The sequence below is a fragment of the Schistocerca piceifrons genome, chromosome 3 (genome assembly GCF_021461385.2).
Source record: "Schistocerca piceifrons isolate TAMUIC-IGC-003096 chromosome 3, iqSchPice1.1, whole genome shotgun sequence".
Classification (NCBI taxonomy): Eukaryota; Metazoa; Arthropoda; class Insecta; order Orthoptera; family Acrididae; genus Schistocerca; species Schistocerca piceifrons.
In genome coordinates, this window is record NC_060140.1 from 706390512 (window position 1) to 706409779 (window position 19268).

At 41.7% G+C, this 19268-nt stretch overlaps 1 protein-coding gene across 2 annotated transcripts in view; it reads left to right on the forward strand.

Moving 5' to 3' along the window:
- The window catches only part of LOC124788056 (caprin homolog), a 77766-nt gene that overhangs the window by 44623 nt on the left and 13875 nt on the right, over positions 1-19268 (forward strand). The window contains exons 8-10 of one of the 2 annotated variants that reach the window (XM_047255136.1): positions 7548-7616; positions 10050-10332; positions 18137-18292. In XM_047255136.1, the coding sequence (XP_047111092.1) occupies positions 7548-7616; positions 10050-10332; positions 18137-18292 (508 nt within the window). Of the gene's footprint in view, positions 1-7343; positions 7617-10049; positions 10333-18136; positions 18293-19268 lie in introns of both variants that reach the window. The other variant, XM_047255135.1, reaches the window with a different exon arrangement.

Here is a 19268-nt window from a genome sequence, read left to right on the forward strand (position 1 = left end):
CCCACTTGGTATTTAGATGATCTAACATGTCAGATGGACAGAACCTGCCACAATATTCATCAGGAGGACATCCAACAACTCGTATTAATCAATGCCAAGCCAAATAATACTAAACACCTTTTTCGAAAGCTGTTTCACGTAGCAAGACCACACTGCAGTTCCTGCTCTAAATCCACAGCACGAACGAAAAATGGTTGACATCAAAATAAGTGGCAAAGGAATAGAAAAGCAATGAAATCGCTCAACAGAAGAAAGTCCACTGGACCTGACGGGATACCAATTCGATTCTACACAGAGTACGCGAAAGAATTTGCCCCCCTTCTAACAGCCATGTACCGCAAGTCTCTAGAGAAATAGAAGGTTCCAAATGATTGGAAAAGAGCACAGTTAGTTCTATTTCAAGAAGGGTTGTTGAGCAGATGCGCAAAACTGTAGGCCTATATCTCTGACATCGATCTGTTGTAGAATTTTAGAACATGTTTTTTGCTCACGTATCGTGTCATTTCTGGAAACCCAGAAATCTCCTCAGTAGATTCCGGAAACGGCAATCGTGAGAGACCCAACTTCCTTTATTTGTTCATGAGACCCAGAAAATATTAGATACAGGCTCCCAGGTAGATGCCATTTTCCTTGACTTCAGGAAGGCGTTCGATACAGTTCCGCACTGTCGCCTGATAAACAAAGTAAGAGCCTACGGAATATCAGACCAGCTGTGTGGCTGGATTCAAGAGTTTTTAGCAAACAGAACACAGCATGTTGTTCTCAATGGAGAGACATCTATGGACGTTAAAGTAACCTCTGGCGTGCCACAGGGGAGTGTTATGGGACCCTTGCTTTTCACAATATATATAAATGACCTAGTAGATAGTGTCGGAAGTTTCATGCGGCTTTTCGCGGCTGATCCTGCAGTATACAGAGAAGTTGCAGCATTAGAAAATTGCAGAAAAATGCAGGAAGATCTGCAGCGGATAGGCACTTGGTGCAGGGAGTGGCAACTGACTCTAAACATAGACAAATGTAATGTAATGCGAATACATGGAAAGAAGGATCCTTTATTGTATGATTATATGATAGCGGAACAAACACTGGTTGCAAAATATCTGGGAGTATGCGTACAGAACAATTTGAAGTGGAAAGATCATATAAAATTAATTGTTGGTAAGGCGGGTGCCAGGTTGAGATTCATTGGGAGAGTCCTTAGAAAATGAAGTCCATCAACAAAGGAGGTGGCTTACAAAACACTTCTTCGACCTATACTTAAGTATTGATCATCAGTGTGTGATCCGTACCAGGTCGGGTTGACAGAGGAGATAGAAAAGATCCAAAGAGGAGCGGCGCGTTTCATCACAGGGTTATTTGGTTAGCGTGATAACGTTACGGAGATGTTTAGCAAACTCAAGTGGCAGACTCTGCAAGAGAGGCACTCTGCATTGCAGTGTAGCTTGCTGTCCAGGTTTAGAGAGAGTGCGTTTCTGGATGAGGTATCAAATATGTTGCTTCCACATACTTATACCTCTCGAGGAGATCACGAATGTAAAATTAGAGAGATTCGACCATGCACGGAGGCTTTCCGGCAGTTCTTCCCGCAAACCATACGCGACTGGAACAGGAAAGGGAGGTAATGACAGTGGCACGTAAAGTGCCCTCTGCCACACACCATTGGGTGGCTTACGGAGTATAAATGTAAATGTAGATGAATAACTGCTTGCATAAGGGCCAGAAGTGGCCTAATGAATTCTTGAGTTGCTCAATTATTTGTGAATCCCTTTCTATGGAAAAAATCATTTGTTTGTCTTTGTGTACATCACATCTACAGAGTTCCATCCCATTCAGATAATTCCTTCATGGTGCGTCACTTTTTAGTCTTAGAATGTATATTCCAACCTTGAAGCTGGAGCTTATAAATTTTGTCGATAGACTTTTGTGAGATAGTTTGCATCCGACTTAGAGCATCTGTCAGTTCAGGTTTTTCAGCCTCTTCGTGGCAGTCTCCTGTGAGGGCGTTGTCTGTACGTGAAAAGATTGCTGTTTGAAATGCAGGCAATAAAAGATACAGATCCAAAAGAACTGCATGGCAACAAATTACTTGTTAGTTGACATCTGTCACAGGCTAACACTTAGACAGCAGGTGACTTCACAAGTGCTGTTACTCAGGTAAAAAATGATACTGCGGCCCTCAGACACAATGGTTGTCGATCGCACAGGTACTCATCTGGCGACGGCAGGTGACCCTGAGATGTAGACTGCCTTATTGAATGTTTCATGCCTTCCCAGTATCACGATCACATAATCCTCCAGTGTAATTGCAGCAGTTGTCTTCACCACCTATCTGGATTTTGCGTCGTGTTCTGAACTTGGTATGTAGTGAACCTGTGCCCCTTCAGACCCCTCTCGAAGCTGTGGCCTTCAGAATAAGGATAATATAGGAAATACCTGCCTGCAATGTTTATCTTCCTCCAGATGGTGCAGTACCCCTGAATGTGTTAGCTGCACTGATTGATCAACTCCGTAAACGTTTTCTACTTCAGGGAGATTTTAATGCCATAACCCCTCATGGGGTGGCTACAGGCTTATTGGCCAAGGTAGGGAGGTCGAAAATTCTGTCACAACTCGACCTCTGCCTCTTAAATACAGGGTCCCCCACAAGTTTCAGTGTGGCACATGGCACATATTTGGCCATTGATCTCTGTTAGCAGTCCTGGCCTTCTCCCATCTATCCACTGGGGAGCGCATGACAACCTGTGTAGTAGTGACCACTTCCCCGACTTCCAGTCACTGCCCCGGCGTCAGGCCCATGGCCGCCTGCCCAGATGGGATTTAAACAAGGCGAACTGGAGACTTTCACCTCTGCTGTCACCATTTAGTCTCCCCTAATCGGGAACATCTATGCGATGGTTGAGCAGGTGACTACAACAATCCTTTCTGTGACAGAAAATGCAATCCCTCGCTCTTTAGGGTGCCCCTGATGAAAGGCAGTCCCTTGGTGGTCACCGGAAGTGGTGAAAGCAATTGAGGAGTGTCGGCGAGCTCTACAGCGGCATAAGCAGCACCCTTCCCTGGAGCACGTCTTAGCCTTTAAACAGCTCCGTGCCTGTGTTCGCTACCTTATCAAACAGGAAGAGGAGTGTTGGGAGAGATAAGTCTCCACTATTGGGTGCCATACGTCACCTTCCCAAGTCTGGGCAAAGATCAAATGTCTTTTCGGGTACCAGGCCCCAACAGCTGTCCCCGGTGTTACCATAAATGGCGAGTTATGTACCGATGCAAACGCGATTGCCGAGCACTTTGCTCAAGCCTCTGTGTCAGAGAAATACCCCCAGCCTTTTGCATCCTCAAATGGTGGATGGAAAGGAAAGTCCTCTCCTTCACCACACACAACAGGGAACCCTTTAATGCCCCATTTACAGAGTGGGAGCTCCTCAGTGCCCTTGCACATTGCCCCGACACAGCTCCTGGGCCAGATCGGATTGACAGTCAGATGATTAAACATCTTTCATCTGACTACAAGTGACATCTCATCATCTTCAACTGGATCTGCTGCGATGGTGACTTTCCATCGCAGTGGCTGGAGAGCCCAAACATTCTGGTGCTCAAACCCAGTCAAAACCTGCTTGATGTGGATAGCTACAAGCCCATCAGCCTCAGCAACTTTCTTTGCAAGCTGCTGGAATGTATGGTGTGTTGGCAGTTGGGTAGGGTGCTGGAGTTAGGTGGCCTACTGGCTCCATGTCAGGGTAGCTTCCACAAAGGTTGCTTTACCACTGAAAATATTGTGTCCCTTGAGTCTGCCATCTGAACAGCCTTTTCCAGGCACCAACATCTGGTTTCCATCTTTTTTTATTTACAAAAAGCGTATGACATGACCTGGTGACATCATATCCTTGCCACATTGTATGAGTGGGGTCTCCGGGGCACGCTCCTGATTTTTATCAAAAACTTCATTTCTGACAGCATCTCACCGTTCGTTCAGAACCAGAACTTTACCTTAATGACAATCCACTCACTGTAGTGTAGACATATCAATTCCTAGGACTGGTTTTTGATGTTAGATTGATTTGGCTCCTTCATCTTCGTCAGCTTAAGCAGAAGTGCTGGCAGCACCTCAATGCCATCTGCTGCCTGAGCAACACTAACTGGGGTGCAAATCGCTCTACACTGCTGCAGCTCTACAGAGCCCTTGTTCAATCCCGCCTTGACTGTGGGAGCCTGGTTTAAGATTCGGTGGCACCCTCAGGGTTATGTTTACTTCACCCAATGCACCACTGTGGCGTTTGCCTAGCGACGGGAGCTTTTAGGACGAGTCTGGTGACCAGTGTCCTGGCAGAGGCCGGAGTCCCTCCATTGAAGGTTAGGCATGCACAACTGCTCACCAGTTAAGTTGCACATGCTCATAGTTCTCCTGCGCATCCAAATTACAATTACCATTTCCTTTTCCCAACCACGGCAGTTTATCTCCTGCATCGGTGGCCAAAGCCTGGGCTTAAGATTGCGGTTCACGACCAGTCCTTTCAGTCTGAACTGGAGGCCTTCCCGTCACCACCTCTCCTCGAGCTCCATTCACGTACACCTCGGCCGCAGATTCTTAGAGACCTTTCGCATGGCCCTAAGGACTCCATTAACCCTGCAGCTCTCTGCTACCACTGCCTCTCGATTCTCGACATGTAAGGAGTACATGAAATGGTTCACACCGACAACTTGATGGCTGATGTCACGTAGGCTTTGCATTTGTTCATGGAGGATATATTGAACACCACTCCTTGCCAGATGGCTGCAGTGTTTTCACTGCAGAGCCGGCAGCCATATCTTATGCTCTTGAGCGCATCTGCTCATGCCCTGGCGAGTCATTTCTCATGTGTTCTGACTCCTTGAGCAGCCTACAAGCTGTCGACTAGTGCTACTCTCGCCATCCTCCGGTAGTGTCCATTCTGGAGTCCATCTATGCCCTAGAATGGTCTAGTTGTTTAGTGGTGTTTGTGTGGACCCCAGGACACTTCGGAATCCCAGGCAACAAACTCGCCGACAGGCTGGCCAAACAGGCTATGTAGAAACTGCTTCTGGAGATGGGCATCTAAATGGATTCAGAGGGAGTACAAGGTCGGACCAGGATGTTGCAGTGAATGTCTAAATAGAGAGGGCATGTGAAATTTGAGTGTGCAAATTAGTTAAAATATTCTAAGATTCACCAACAGTTCAGTCTCGTATTGAATCTGCACCTTGAAAATAGCCATTGTATCAAAGCGAGGGGCTAAATTTATTTAATGAATGGGGACAGGAGAACACAAACGTGTAAAAGGTATTACAACATGCAAACTTTTGGAGCTATAATGTATTAGCTTTCATATGTGTGCTCTCCTGCTGTCACTTGGTGAACAGATTTTTTGTCTATCAAATTACATTAGACAGGGTGATTCAAAAAGAATACCACAACTTTAAAAATGTGTATTTAATGAAAGAAACATAATATAACCTTCTGTTATACATCATTACAAAGAGTATTTAAAAAGGTTTTTTTTTTTTCACTCAAAAACAAGTTCAGAGATGTTCAATATGGCCCCCTCCAGACACACGAGCAATATCAACCCGATACTCCAACTCGTTCCACACTCTCTGTAGCATATCAGGCGTAACAGTTTGGATAGCTGCTGTTATTTCTCGTTTCAAATCATCAATGGTGGCTGGGAGAGGTGGCCGAAACACCATATCCTTAACATACCCCCATAAGAAAAAATCGCAGGGGGTAAGATCAGGGCTTCTTGGAGGCCAGTGATGAAGTGCTCTGTCACGGGCTGCCTGGCGGCCGATCCATCGCCTCGGGTAGTTGACGTTCAGGTAGTTACGGACAGATAAGTGCCAATGTGGTGGCGCTCCATCCTGCTGAAATATGAATTGTTGTGCTTCTTGTTCGAGCTGAGGGAACAGCCAATTATCTAACATCTCCAGATACTGTAGTCCAGTTACAGTAGCACCTTCGAAGAAAAATGGACCAAAAACTTTATTGGCTGAAATGGCGAACAAATGTACAACTAAATGAAACTTTATAGCTCCCTTAATTCGCCGACAGATAGTGCTTAGCTCTGCCTTTTGTCGTTGCAGAGTTTTAAATTCCTAAAGTTGTGGTATTCTTTTTGAATCACCCTGTATTTTCAAAAACTGATTACTTTTGTTGATATATTAGCCAGAATGAACGTTTGAAATAGTGAGGTAAATAATTTTGCATGACTGACTGAGATTCACAGTTATTTAGAACGTCTGAAGATGACATTTTTGCCATTGTCTGTAGAACGTAATCGTTTTAACAATTAAAATTTCAGTTTTATGGCCATTATTGAGGGGTGTGGTGCAAATGAGTGATCTTCAACACTTGTCAAACTTTAAAAAAAGCCACCGAAATATACACATAATAATCGTATCTGAGCATTATTTCTGTAAGACGATAGCAAGATTAAACAATCGTTTAATGAGGCTGTGTATATTGTGAAAAAGTATGACGCGCTAAAGTACGGTTGTAGAACACCACTTGATAATTGCCCCATGGTCAAAATTGCAATTGTGAAACTAAATAGTCAATAGTGAAAGCTGTTTTTTGAAAGATAGTGAGATAATATTTGTAGGAACAAGTCGTCTTCAAAGTTACCATCCATTAGTTGTGAAATTTTGGTTTCAGCAGTGTTTTTTCTTGCTCTTTTTAACTGTGTTAGCTTGTAGTATAAACAAACTTGTGTGGGAAAGTTAATTTCTCCAACTTATGCCTATTGGTGACAGGCTTTTTACATGCTGAACCACGTGTCACATCACCATATAAAACTCAGATTTTTAATGCTAATTGCTTCACAGCTGTCAACAAATCATGTACCAGATAGAAATCTTGACCGTAGAAATAAATAAAACCAGGCATTGTTAATTTAATATCAAAGTAGTTCTCAATTAGAAATTAGGAATTCATTGAACTGATTTTACATACAATGAAAATCATCTGAGTTTCTGTGGTCATTCAAAGATCCAGTGAAACATTTTTCATAAACACATGCAATATCTACTGTCTGATGCTCTGTACAGTGTACCAAAGAATAACTTAGTTACTCAACCAGTGTGGCTCTATCAGTGTACAATATTCACCTATTGGTTTTTTATTGTAATTACTGCATTTCCTTCTGCTCTGCTGTTGCACTGATTTTGATTAAGTGGATGATGTCATTCCCCCTACTTTCCTTGGTATTCTTGCTTTCAAAGCATGAGGAATTTAAAATTGTATAGCAGCCAATAATGTTTTAACCCTCATGTTTTCCCCCAGTTTCCCATGTTTAATTTCATAATGAAAGTAATAGTTACATTTTTTGTCACAGGTTGTTTTTCAGGCACCAGCAGAAATGACACAAGCACACATCCCTGGTTTTGCTTCAACAACTCCAAATCCACCTCCTCCAATACCAATGCCTCCCTCTCATCAGACACAACCTGTTGTGCCAAGTCAGCCATCTGCGCAGTTCGCAGCAGCAGCAGCCACAGTTCAGCAACAACAGATAATGTCTGCAACATTTGTGTCGCAGGCCAAACCGCAGCAACAGCCACCGACCTTTGTACCAGCTCAGCAACAGAAGCAGGATATTTCACCTGCAGTAAGTCAAAACTTAATACAATGTAATAATAATTAAGACTAATTAAGACACATATAACCTAGTGGAAAAAACCAATAAGAGCTTAAAATGTTTGGTGTAACGGAAACACACCAAAATATTTCCTTGGAAGGATAGTCTGAAATAAAACTGACAAGTTAGAAACAGCATTATTCAAACTTAAAAGTCCTCACATAACACTTTATTCCTTTTAAACATGTGTAGTGGCAGAAGATGCACTGTGCTCTACTGTATACTTAATATGAACATTGAACACAAAATGCAAGACTCAGAATTAGTCCTGGCCCAGCAGACAGTTTCAATATTAGGGAGTTTCAAAATTGCACACTGCTGCAGAGTGGAAGAGTCATGCTGGGCACTTAATGAAAGCTCCCCTGTGGGAGCTTGGATATGCTTTGTGAGTAAACAACAGTTTAATTAAATTCAGTTATACCCATGGAAGACTCCTTTCACATTCAGAAAAAGTGGGGGAGTGGAGATCACATTGAGCCACTCTGAGTTGCGTAGTGGATAAACATCATACTGCTCATTTAGACTGTTATTTGAGTAGGCATCTTGATGCCACTCAAGCACGCATTTTTGAACTCCCGAATTATTCCGAGCAGCCTATAAAGCCATACTGAGATTCATAAAATTGTGGTTGCTAATTGCATGTGGTTTTAAATTTACAGTGATGAGAATGTACATAATCTTACTCATGTCCTACTTGTTTTTACATGGATGTGCTGCAAAAAGGTTCGGTGCATAGATACTGAAAATATTTCATAGTATCACACCACCACTTGCTTCAACTGTAACATCTCTTGCGACCAGTAGTCATGCATGGAGGTGGGGACACAATTTCTGCTATTGGTTACTAGTTGAAATATACAAGGAATGTGAGCACACTCATTTGTTTCTGACTCTTTCTTTTGTAACTTGCTGCTAAAGACCACTATGCAGACATTGAAATCATCATGAGTGCACTAACATGAAAATTTATGCTCAATATTTGGAAGAAAACACAGGCAGCGCACAAGTGAATTGTACAGCAGGACACCAGTGGCTGTCATGTCGTGGGATAAACTGTCTGTTGCTACTGCACATCTTCACACTACCCTCTTCCTCCAATAAATCAGGCTTCACTTACTGGTCCTAATGGACCATTTATTACAGACTAGCCACATTGTCTTCATCTGCCAATTGAGTAATTCAGATGTGACATGGGGTCAGCACACCACTCTCCTGACTGTTGTTGGTTTGCCAGCCTTCAGAACTATTACTTCTCACTCAAGTAGCTCCTCAGTGGCCCCCCTTAGACTGAGTACATCTAATTTGTCCTCACACAAAGGAAAAATCCCTGCCATTACCAGGAATTGACCCCAGGCCCCCCACACAGACTTGATGCTGCTGATCACATAGCTATGGACAATTTTCTAATGCTTACTGGTTGAGTCCATTGTTATTGATGATGATAAAAACCCCATGTGCTGCCTTATCTGTTGATGTAATTATTTACAAACAGTAGTGCTAATTAAGATGACTGTTTTGAACAGTGCAGTTTTCTTAGTAATTTTAATTGCATGATACAGTAGTATGTTCTCTAGAGCCTGTTTTTGTCCCTGTTTCACCTCCTAATTCTGGCCTCAGAGCATGCAAATATGAAGTAAGTTACTGTTTGAAATCCAAAAAGTCAGGAAGCTGAACTTTTCAGTATTTCTCTAGCATTAAGAAACAGTTTGTTATGGACAGAAACATACATCAAACACAGCCTAACACCCGTACAGCTAAAATCTCCAAGAATTAAATAGTATGAGCACAGTGCCTTACCAAACATGGTTCTACTGGAGATGATTGCTCTTGCCTTTATTTAACATATAAATTTACTTATCCCGACAGTTACAGTGGGATGTATGATTTTATGTGGACTCTGAAGTACAGTGAATGCTGTAACAATTCTGCTATTATATTTTCTCTAAAAGGAACAATCGAATAGATAGAGTTACTGCTTGACTCTCTGCACACAGAAAATTAAAGGGAACTCATTCAAATGCATTGTCAGAAGATCAGCCAACTGGTTCTTTCCATCTGTAGGTTTCAACATATTGCTCTTCTGTGTGACAAAGCCATGAATGGGGCTGGATGTTTACACCTAAGGAAACATAAGTCATGTAATGGGGCTGTTTGCCACTTGGCACTCAAGATTACGGATTTACATTTGTATAAATTACTTTTGTATGGGTTGTTCATTGTTGAAGTTTAATTAATTTTAAAATTCTATAAATTATTGAAAGAAAATATTGATAGATCAGATCCTCATCTTATGACAAAGTGGAAATAACTGCTTGTTCTCCACATAATCATAAGTCTATTAAGATATCAGTTCTGCAAAAGTAGTCACTAAGAATAGTTCAGTATGTAGTCAATCCCTTACAGGTAGTGGTGCCTGAACAGCAGCCCATTCCTGACTCTAAGACTGCCGCTCAGGGTAACACTTCCGAATGGCAGCAAGTTGAAACGACAACTCCATCTGGTGACTGGGGAAATACAGATAACCAAGCTGCTGGTGACTGGGGCACTCCAGAAAATGCAGTAGCAGCTGATGATTGGAAAGGTACTGACAATGCTGGTTCAGGGGATGAGTGGCAGCAAGTAAGCAGCCAAGGAGACTGGAGTAACCAGACTTCTGAAGAATGGAGTACTGCTGGCCAAACAGATAGTAAGTAACAATTGGTGCTTATACACATTTCCTTGACTTTATTTCTTTTGGCGAGGGCAGAAGTGTTGTCAATTGTAGAATGGCCACGACTGTTTGTGGAACAGCCATTATTGATAATGTTGCAAAATATTGTTCTCCTAACTGTATTTCAATGCTATTCTGTGCCTAATTTATTAATCAGTGTTTCTAAACTTATTAATAAGTTTATTAATAGTTATTATTAATAATTAATAAATTTCAGTCGGTAATGAGTAGAATTTTTGATCAGTTTGATTCATACTAAATTTTCTACTCTTAAAATCTGAACAATCTGGTGAAACTCAGTAGTTTGTGACTGTGTGTATATGCCTGTTACAGCTGCTGCTTCTGCTTAAATAGAAATACTTTTTCTGTAGAATTTGCACTTACACATGTAATACTGATATGAGGTACAGTTAAATAAGAAAATGCCCAATTCTGTCAGATGTAAATGTAACTTTAATGAGGGTTATAAGGTCATTACATTCACAATATCTATAAATGATCTGGCGAATGTTGTAAACTCAGTGGGGCTGTTTGTAGGTGGTGTTACAGCATATGGGAGTCAAAACTCCAAAAAAATAAGACCCAGAGTTGCTAAATTAAATGACTGGTGTTCAGTGACGCTACAAAAAAAAGCATTCAGTACAGAACTGTTGTAAACCTGGTCGACCAGCTAGCTACAGACACCAGTGCTAGACTGTGTTCTGTTAGTTGGCTTCTGCATTGTGAAGTTGTAAATCCTATTGCAATCAGTCATATGATGATGGTGGTGATGTAGTTTTCTTACAGCAGCAAGTCCATGAAGAAGATTGTGGAATCTGAAGTCAGTGCTCCTGGTAGACAGCCATCACATTTGATTCCGGACAACACTATAGCCATAGTGAAGCCATCATGGAGAAAATTCACTGCAGTGTACTAAGTGACATTGCCAAAATTGTTAGGATTAGTTGTTGTAGAACAAATTCCTATTTCACGAAGTGTATGCTAGATTACTAGTGGGTTGCTCTGCCAGCTGATGATGAGAAACAGTGAGACAACACTATTCCAAAACCAAAGTAGTTCTGCACTGGGGCAGGGAGGTTGTGCTCAGCTCCTGTAGAAAATGAAAGCATAATAATCATGGAGCACTTACTTGATACTTCATACCTCAGTTGGTCTTCTTCCAAAAATTTTCTGCTTTTGCGGCCCCCCCCCCCCTCCCCTTCCCCCCTTCCACCACCACCACCACCACCACCACCACTCTATTGGTCAGCGTCTCCTGTCTTCAGTCTTCTTCAGTTTACGTCATCCTTCACATTGTCTCCATCTTGTTGGTGGTTTCCAAATTGGTATTCGTTCAGTTTGTCCTTTCAAGGGCTCTTTTTCAAATCTATATTGTCCCTTTCTTTTAATGTGGCCGAACCATTGAAGTCTATTTCTCTTCATAGTTTCTTTTAGGGAAATGATTTGAAGGGTCTTCAATACTGTTTCATGCCTTATCCTGCCCCCCTCTTGTCTTAACACAAGATCCCTCATAGATCTTGTATTTTGCTCGGATCTTTGTTGAAGTCCAACTTCTGAACCACAGGATGAAACTGGCAGATAATGACTTGTATATTGTGATCTTTGATTTGGCAGGTATCTTCAAATTTCTAACTATGTCCGACACACGATAATAAAATCCTGAACAATTTTCTATTCTCTCTCAAATTTCATCCTTGTTAACGTTCTTGGTTAATTTACTTCATAAATCGTTGAAAGCATGTACTTCCTTAACTATTTTGTTAAGACTTAAATCTTTCAATTTCCACTCCTGATTTTCGTTACTTCATTTTTTTGTTAAGCTTATTTGGTTCTAAAGTTACTGGGTTGCATGCATTTAATTGTTCTTCCCATTTCTACACCTTTTCTTCCCAAATCATCAAATCTGTATGTGCTCTGATTTTAATATCACCTGCTGTTGACCCATAGTGAACTTCCTTGTTAAACCCCCTTCTCCATTCTAAGCCGTTCAGATTTTTTGCCATCTATTATAAAAAAAAAATCAGGCATATTTTGTACGTGTTTCTCATTTGTATTTCCATTTTATTCAGACCTTGCCGTATCTTTTCCCTTCTAATAGTGTTATAGGCTTTTTTTATATCTACGATGTCTCCCAAATTTTTCTCTTTTTCACAACCTGTCTGGGTGTAAATACGGCATCTATAGTTGATTTTTCAGGTTGAAATCCTTGCTGTTCTTTTAGTTGTGGTTGTATCTTATTCCTGATTTTCTGTAAAATTCTTTCCATAAACCTTTGTGCAGTGGCACAGTTGTGCTTTTCCTCTGTAATTATCGCAGAACACTTTATTAACCCTTTATTACCATTCTTAAAGGTAGGTACAATAATTTGCTTTATCTAGTCATCAGAAATCTTTCCATACGATTGTACTATACTCATTATTCTATACAGCCACCGAATTCAGGTAGATCATGCAGCTTTAATCATTTCCACTGTCATGTCATCTACTTCAGGAGCTTTGCCATTTTTCATTTGTAATACAGCTTTCTCTACATCCAGCATCTGCATATCATCTTCTATTTCCTCTGTGATGGTGATACTTCATATCCTCCTATCTCACCATATGTATTTATTTCATCTTGTTCTTCACATAGTTATTGGAAGTCTTAGTTACTGTGAGTGTTCAGTGTCAGTTCAGTTTTTTAGTAGTGTAATGCATACTCAAGACCATTATTGGGCATGGCAAGCAACTGATTTACCTACCACACCCCACAATGAGCAAAATCATATCCTGCCCGTGTTGACAGTCTGCACCATGTTTAAGTGTTCAGAAGTGGAGCTGACAGTTCATGTGGCAGTGATGTAGTGACATGTGACAGGTGTCAAATATATATCTAAATAGTCAGCATGGAATTGCATAAAAAGAATTTAATTTCTAGAACAGTTTTAGGCACTTAGTGCCCTTCAAAAGGTTGTAACTACTTAACTATTTGCAGATGTTAACAATAACCACATGACAACAGCAATATGCTGCACGTATCTTATTGTTGACATTGGCAGATAATGCCTAAAACCAGTTAAGAAATTAAATTTCTTCTGTGAAACTAGTTGCTGATTTTATACAACTACAGTTGCTCAGTATGGATAAAATACTATATCAGATACTTCGTTTTAATTGGGCTTCCTACCAAAAGAAATTAGTCTACAATCAAATTGAAATGATGTGGGTTGCTGCTTGCAGCATAATGAAAGTCCCATGCAAAAGTTGTGGCAATAGCAGACATGAAATGTAACTCCTCCATCATTAACATAAATATAAAAATTTCCCTTTCACTTCTTTCAATTCCTCAAAGAAGTACTTCATGGTCTGTTCTGATCAGTGGCGGGTACAGAAAAACCTCAAGGAGGGGGTGCTAAAGATATCTTCAGCAACCTTTACTTTTATCATAATAAAAAATGTCACATGCAAATAATCAGTTGTTCACTTTCATCACTTCAGAGATATTGTGACAATTGTAGCTTTCAAATTGACTACCTGGCAGGGACTCTGCTTCCCTTCTCTGTGTGCCTCTGTTGTTTTGAGAATATTTGCTGCCAGAAACAACAAATACTTACTGTGAAAGCGACAAGCCAACCTGTACCTTATGACGAGTAAAATAAGGGCGAGTTTCCAATGATATCATTCGGCAATTAGTGTGTGTGTGTGTGTGTGTGTGTGTGTGTGTGTGTGTGTGTGTGTGTGTGTGTGTGGAACTTCTGTTGTCAATTCCATTCGTTTCTCGTGCATTCGGTAGAGGGCCTATATAGTAACAATGCGTTTTAGTTATCTTCTCGAAAGTCGCTATTACTGGATATATATGCATCGATAGTAACGGTTACGTTATTAGTAAAAATATTGTTAGGTCTCGTAACAACTACTTCTGAATGTAAATTAGTTTCCTATTCAGCAAATAGTCCATATTTATAACGCTACATATTGAAGGTTCTCTGTACAAGAAGTCAGTAGAATATTTGCAACTGTTCTCGAACAAATGCCAAACAGAATAACGTATTGAGATTACTACAACGGCTGCGACTTTTCTCATAGGCATGTGTTAGCTATCTGTGTCAGACAGAAACGTATAAAATACAATGACACAGATGCGTGTGTGCTACATAGGAAAGCCGCTGCCTCCCCCTCCTCCCTCTCTCTCTCTCTCTCTCTCTCTCTCTCTCTCTCTCTCTCTCTCACTCTCTCGTGAATATATGCATGGTAAATACAGGACCCTGAGATACTGCAGCTCTTTCCTTTCCAAGCTGCATAGCTTCCCTTTCCACATCCCTCCCTGTCCTCAATCTCCACTCCCACCCCTTCACTTCCCCTTTTCCCTCTCTCGGGGAGTATGTTTCGCACCTATGTACGATGACAGATGCTTGTAAATGTGACATGGTTTCTCTGTGTTTTCCTTGATTCCTCTCTTTACCACCTTCTCCGCTGTGGCGTTAGAGAATTCTTCTGTTCTTTCCTTTTCATTTTCCTCCATTTCTCTTTCTTTCCTCCCTGTGCATGTCTGAAGGCTGACCCATGCATTCCTGCGCCCATCTGGTGATGGTAACGCGTAATTCCCCACCCCGGGTAGACAAGTAGGACACATACATACCCCTGGTAAAGACCAGGCCCAGGGAGGGGTGATTAGCCAAACTGGTACCTTCTGAATGTGGCGATCAGTCCCTCCGTTCATTTCTCAGGAAGTGTGACTTGAGGTGTGGACAATCACCTAAGGCGGGAGTGCCCTCAGAGAGGTCCCCCACTTAGGAGTGTGCCATTGGAGATCCCAGTAATCATGGGGGCTACCTTCACAATGGTTCCTACAACTTCTGCCCACAAGAGAAAGCTACAGGAGTCTCAGCCACAGAAAATTCTCCCCTCAGTGCCGAAGTTGACAGTTGTTTCTCGGCCTGACGATGGTCAAGACTTCTCAACAGTAAACCCTTTCATTATTCAGAAAGGTGTCGATGCAATTGCAGGTCATGTAAAGTCTTGTTCCCAGTTACGAAATGACACCTGGTAGAAACACAGTGCCCTCCAGGCATAAAAATTGCTTCAAACTATGCTGCTGCAAACCTTCCCTGTCCAGATGGAAGTTAAACTCATCACACACGGTGGTTTATACCCAATCACTTGACTGATTATCAAATGAGGACATTCAAAATTACCTGTCTGATCAGGGAGTAACTGCCGTACATCGAGTGATGAAAAGAATTGAAAAGGAATTGTTACTGACCTGCACTCTTCTTGACGTTTGACAGTTAACTGCCATCGAATGTTAAAGTGAGATCTAAGATAATTTCAGCTCGCCCTTGTATCCCCAACCCTGCACGTTGCTATCAGTGTCAGAGGTTCAATCATACCAGCCACTTGTGTTCCAATCCAGCTAAATGAGTTACCTGTGGCAGGGATGCCCATGAGGGTGGTTGTCCACCCTATCCCCTCGCTGCATCAACTGTATGGATGACTACGCTGCTTCCTCTAGAGATTGTCCTATTTTTAAAGATGAATGAATTATTCAGGAAATCAAAGTGAAGGAAAAGGTGTCTAACTTTGCTGCTTGTAAGTTATTCACCAGTAGAAATCCCACTGTTCTCTCAGAGGGTAAATACAGCACTTTCCTCACCTCTCCTCGACCTACTGAGGAGCTAACCATGCAGACTTGTGATCTCACCTCTAGTGCCACAGTCATCAGATTGGCCAGCCCAAAGATTGCCTGTTCCACCTCCCCACTATCACCTGCTCACTCTAAGGCTCAACCTTCATTGGCTCCTGCTAAATCACGGGCCCCAAAATCAGACACCCAGACATCCAAAACAAGAGCCTACTCTTGAAGATTTTTTACATACCCAGAGCTCGCAATCCTCCACTCCCATCTCAATGTCCTACTTCCAAGAAGGCTCAAATGAAACACAGTTCCTCTCCTCCTCCTCCACCATGGCGGCTCTTGTACTACATCACCCAGCACTAGCCACTCTTGGCAGTCTTCAGTGTCGCCAAGACACACCGCTGGGGCAGATCAACCAGCTGATTACTGGTGGCAGGAGCTGCCCCTGAACAACTTATGGATCAGCCTCTTCTGCCTCTGACTGAATGCCATTCCAGTGGTCACTGAGTTGACTGCCACCATGGTGAGATTTTTCCTTTTTCATCCACCCTATGTCAATTATCCATTAGAATATCTATGGAATCCACTCTTGATTGGAATGAACTGTCGATCCTCTTACGATCGTACTCCCCTGTCATCTTCTGTCTTCAGGAAACAAAGCTACGTCCCCAAGATCGCTTTGTCTTCTCTCATTTCCAATCGGTTCGGTTTGATCTCCCCTCTGTTGCTGGCATTCTGGCACACAGGGGACTTAAGATTCTCCTCCATGAAACTATCTATTATCACCCAATCCACTTACATCATTCCTTCCAAGCTGTCGCTGTACGTCTCTCCCTTTCTGGACTCACCTTCTCTCATTGTACCATATACATTCTGTTGTCCACACCAATGGCAAAAACCGATCTCCTTCATCTGTTTGGTTAGCTCCCACCGTCCTATTTGCTGGTTGGGGACTACAACGCCCACCCGCGACACGCATCCTCATATGTATCTGCCGCTGGTTCTGATGAAGAAATAAACTAGTGCAAAATTAGTTGCACGAACTCAAACCAAGTTCTTTTCTATGCGATATCACACACTACATAAGTGCAGGTGATTGTGTGCGGATGATGATGCCAAAATGTAGTACTAATTTGTACTGCATGTGCACAGCAAACAATTTATTATTATTATTATAAGAAGCAGTCAAAGAGAAACAAGCCGGAGGCATAATTACAGAAACTAGTACCTGTATGTGTATTGACCCTGGCTGTTGAAACTTGCCCCACTGTGACACAAGGTGGTGAATGGCTGTCTTATAAAATTCCTGGGGTTGCAGTGTGAACCAGTTCTGCATGTACAGCTGGACATCGTCATCCGAGGTGATCGTTTGCCCCCTAGAGCCTTTTTAAGGGGACGAAAAATCAGGGAGAGAAGTCCGGACTGTGTGGAGGGTGGGCAAGAACACACACACACACACACACACACACACACACACACACACACACACACACACACCGCCTGCCCCCCCATTTGAATTTCTGCAGGAGTGCCATGACTGTGTTGGCCATATGAGGCTTTGCATTGTTACGGAACAGAATGGCTCCATGAGTGAGATTGCCTGGTTGTTTTGATTTGATCGCTTGGAGAGGGGTGGTCAAGGTTTGCAAGTAACGCTGGGCATTCACTGTTGTCCCATGCTGCCGGAAGTGAATCAGAAGGGGCCAATCTTGGTCAAAGAACAACATCAACATAACCTTCCCTGCACTCATGTGGACGATGACGTCCAGCTGTACGTGCGGAACTGGTTCACGTCGCAGCCCCAGGAATTTTACAAGGAAGCCATTCACGCCTTGTCACACCGTCTCAACAGCCAGGGTCAATACTTCTAACACACAGGTACTGGTTCATGTAATTATGCCTCCAGCTCATTTCTTTTTGAATGCTCCTTACATTATTATTATTATTATTATTATTATTAAGAAACATTTGTTTCCTTTGTCTAATCCTCTTCTTTAGGCTACAAACCTTTCATTTGTAGATTTGGTTAGTTCTTAGTGCATTTGTTACTCTTAATAAAAATGAACTCAAAATGTAGACTCACTACAGTTTTACATATTCTGTATAATACTTTCTTCCCTTCCTTGAGACTTTCCTATTATATTAAAAATTGAGTTATGTCTTGCAGATTACACAACTCAAAGTGGGCGTAATTATGGTGGCCGTGGTGGTAGAGGTGGCAGAGGAGGCGGTGGAAGGGGTTCATCCAATGGTTACTCAGGAAGAGGCCGTGGTGGAAGTGGTTACCAAAATGGCAGAGGTGGTGGCAGTTCAGGTGGTGGCGGTATGTATTTACAAGCATATTAAAGTCTTCTGAATGTTTGATTTTGCCTGACAACTTTCCATTGTTCAATCATTCTGAATGAATGGTTCATCCTTCTAAAAATGATTCAAGCTTAAATTGTAGTGATTTATAGAGTGCAGTTTCCTTGAATTCAGAATATGGCATTATAAAAACACACATTCAACAATGAGGAAGATTAGTTTCGAAGGTAAGGCCTAAGTTGAGGAACCAAAAATGAATCTACGAAATTGTACTGGTGAGTGATAAATGGTTGACACAAACTTGGAAGGGAATCACTTTTTAACTAGCACAAGCTGCAGAAACTGTTTAGGAACTTGTGCGTCTATCTCAACCATGCAAGAACAGTTTGAAGATTTTGATCATATCGGGCAAAAGTAGAGGAAATGCTAGTCAATTTGTGTGAAACAGCAACCAGGCACAAAATTGATATTTAGATAATTCCCATCGCTAGTTTTTAAGTGATACAGTTCTTCTGATTGTTTTAGCATGTAGCACACTTTTAAACCAAAATGGTTACTTATTTGACTTGACTTAGGCGATATGACAAGGAAATCGTATATAGGTACGATATTCCACAAACTGATTTATTATCCACAAAATACAATAAAAATTTATTTTACTGTTTACCAGAAGCACAATAATAAATTAAAACAGAAATGCCAATAAGTAACAACAAGACTTGATGAATAAACACAAACTGCTTTACAAATTTGCCTTTGCTAAACTTAGATAGGCTGAGGGCAGTTATCAGGGTTGGAGCTACAGTAGGGAAAATAATTCAATCGTAGTGTTTGTGTGCACATCATTCAGAGCCTTTCATGTTGGTGTAAATTTTACTACTGAGTGGCAGGAGCACGTATTAGTGATCAGGCAGCACCTCTGTATTGTCTCTGTTAAATTTCACACTCTATTCCCTTCATGCTTTGGGAATACAATTTTAACAAGAAGGAAAAGT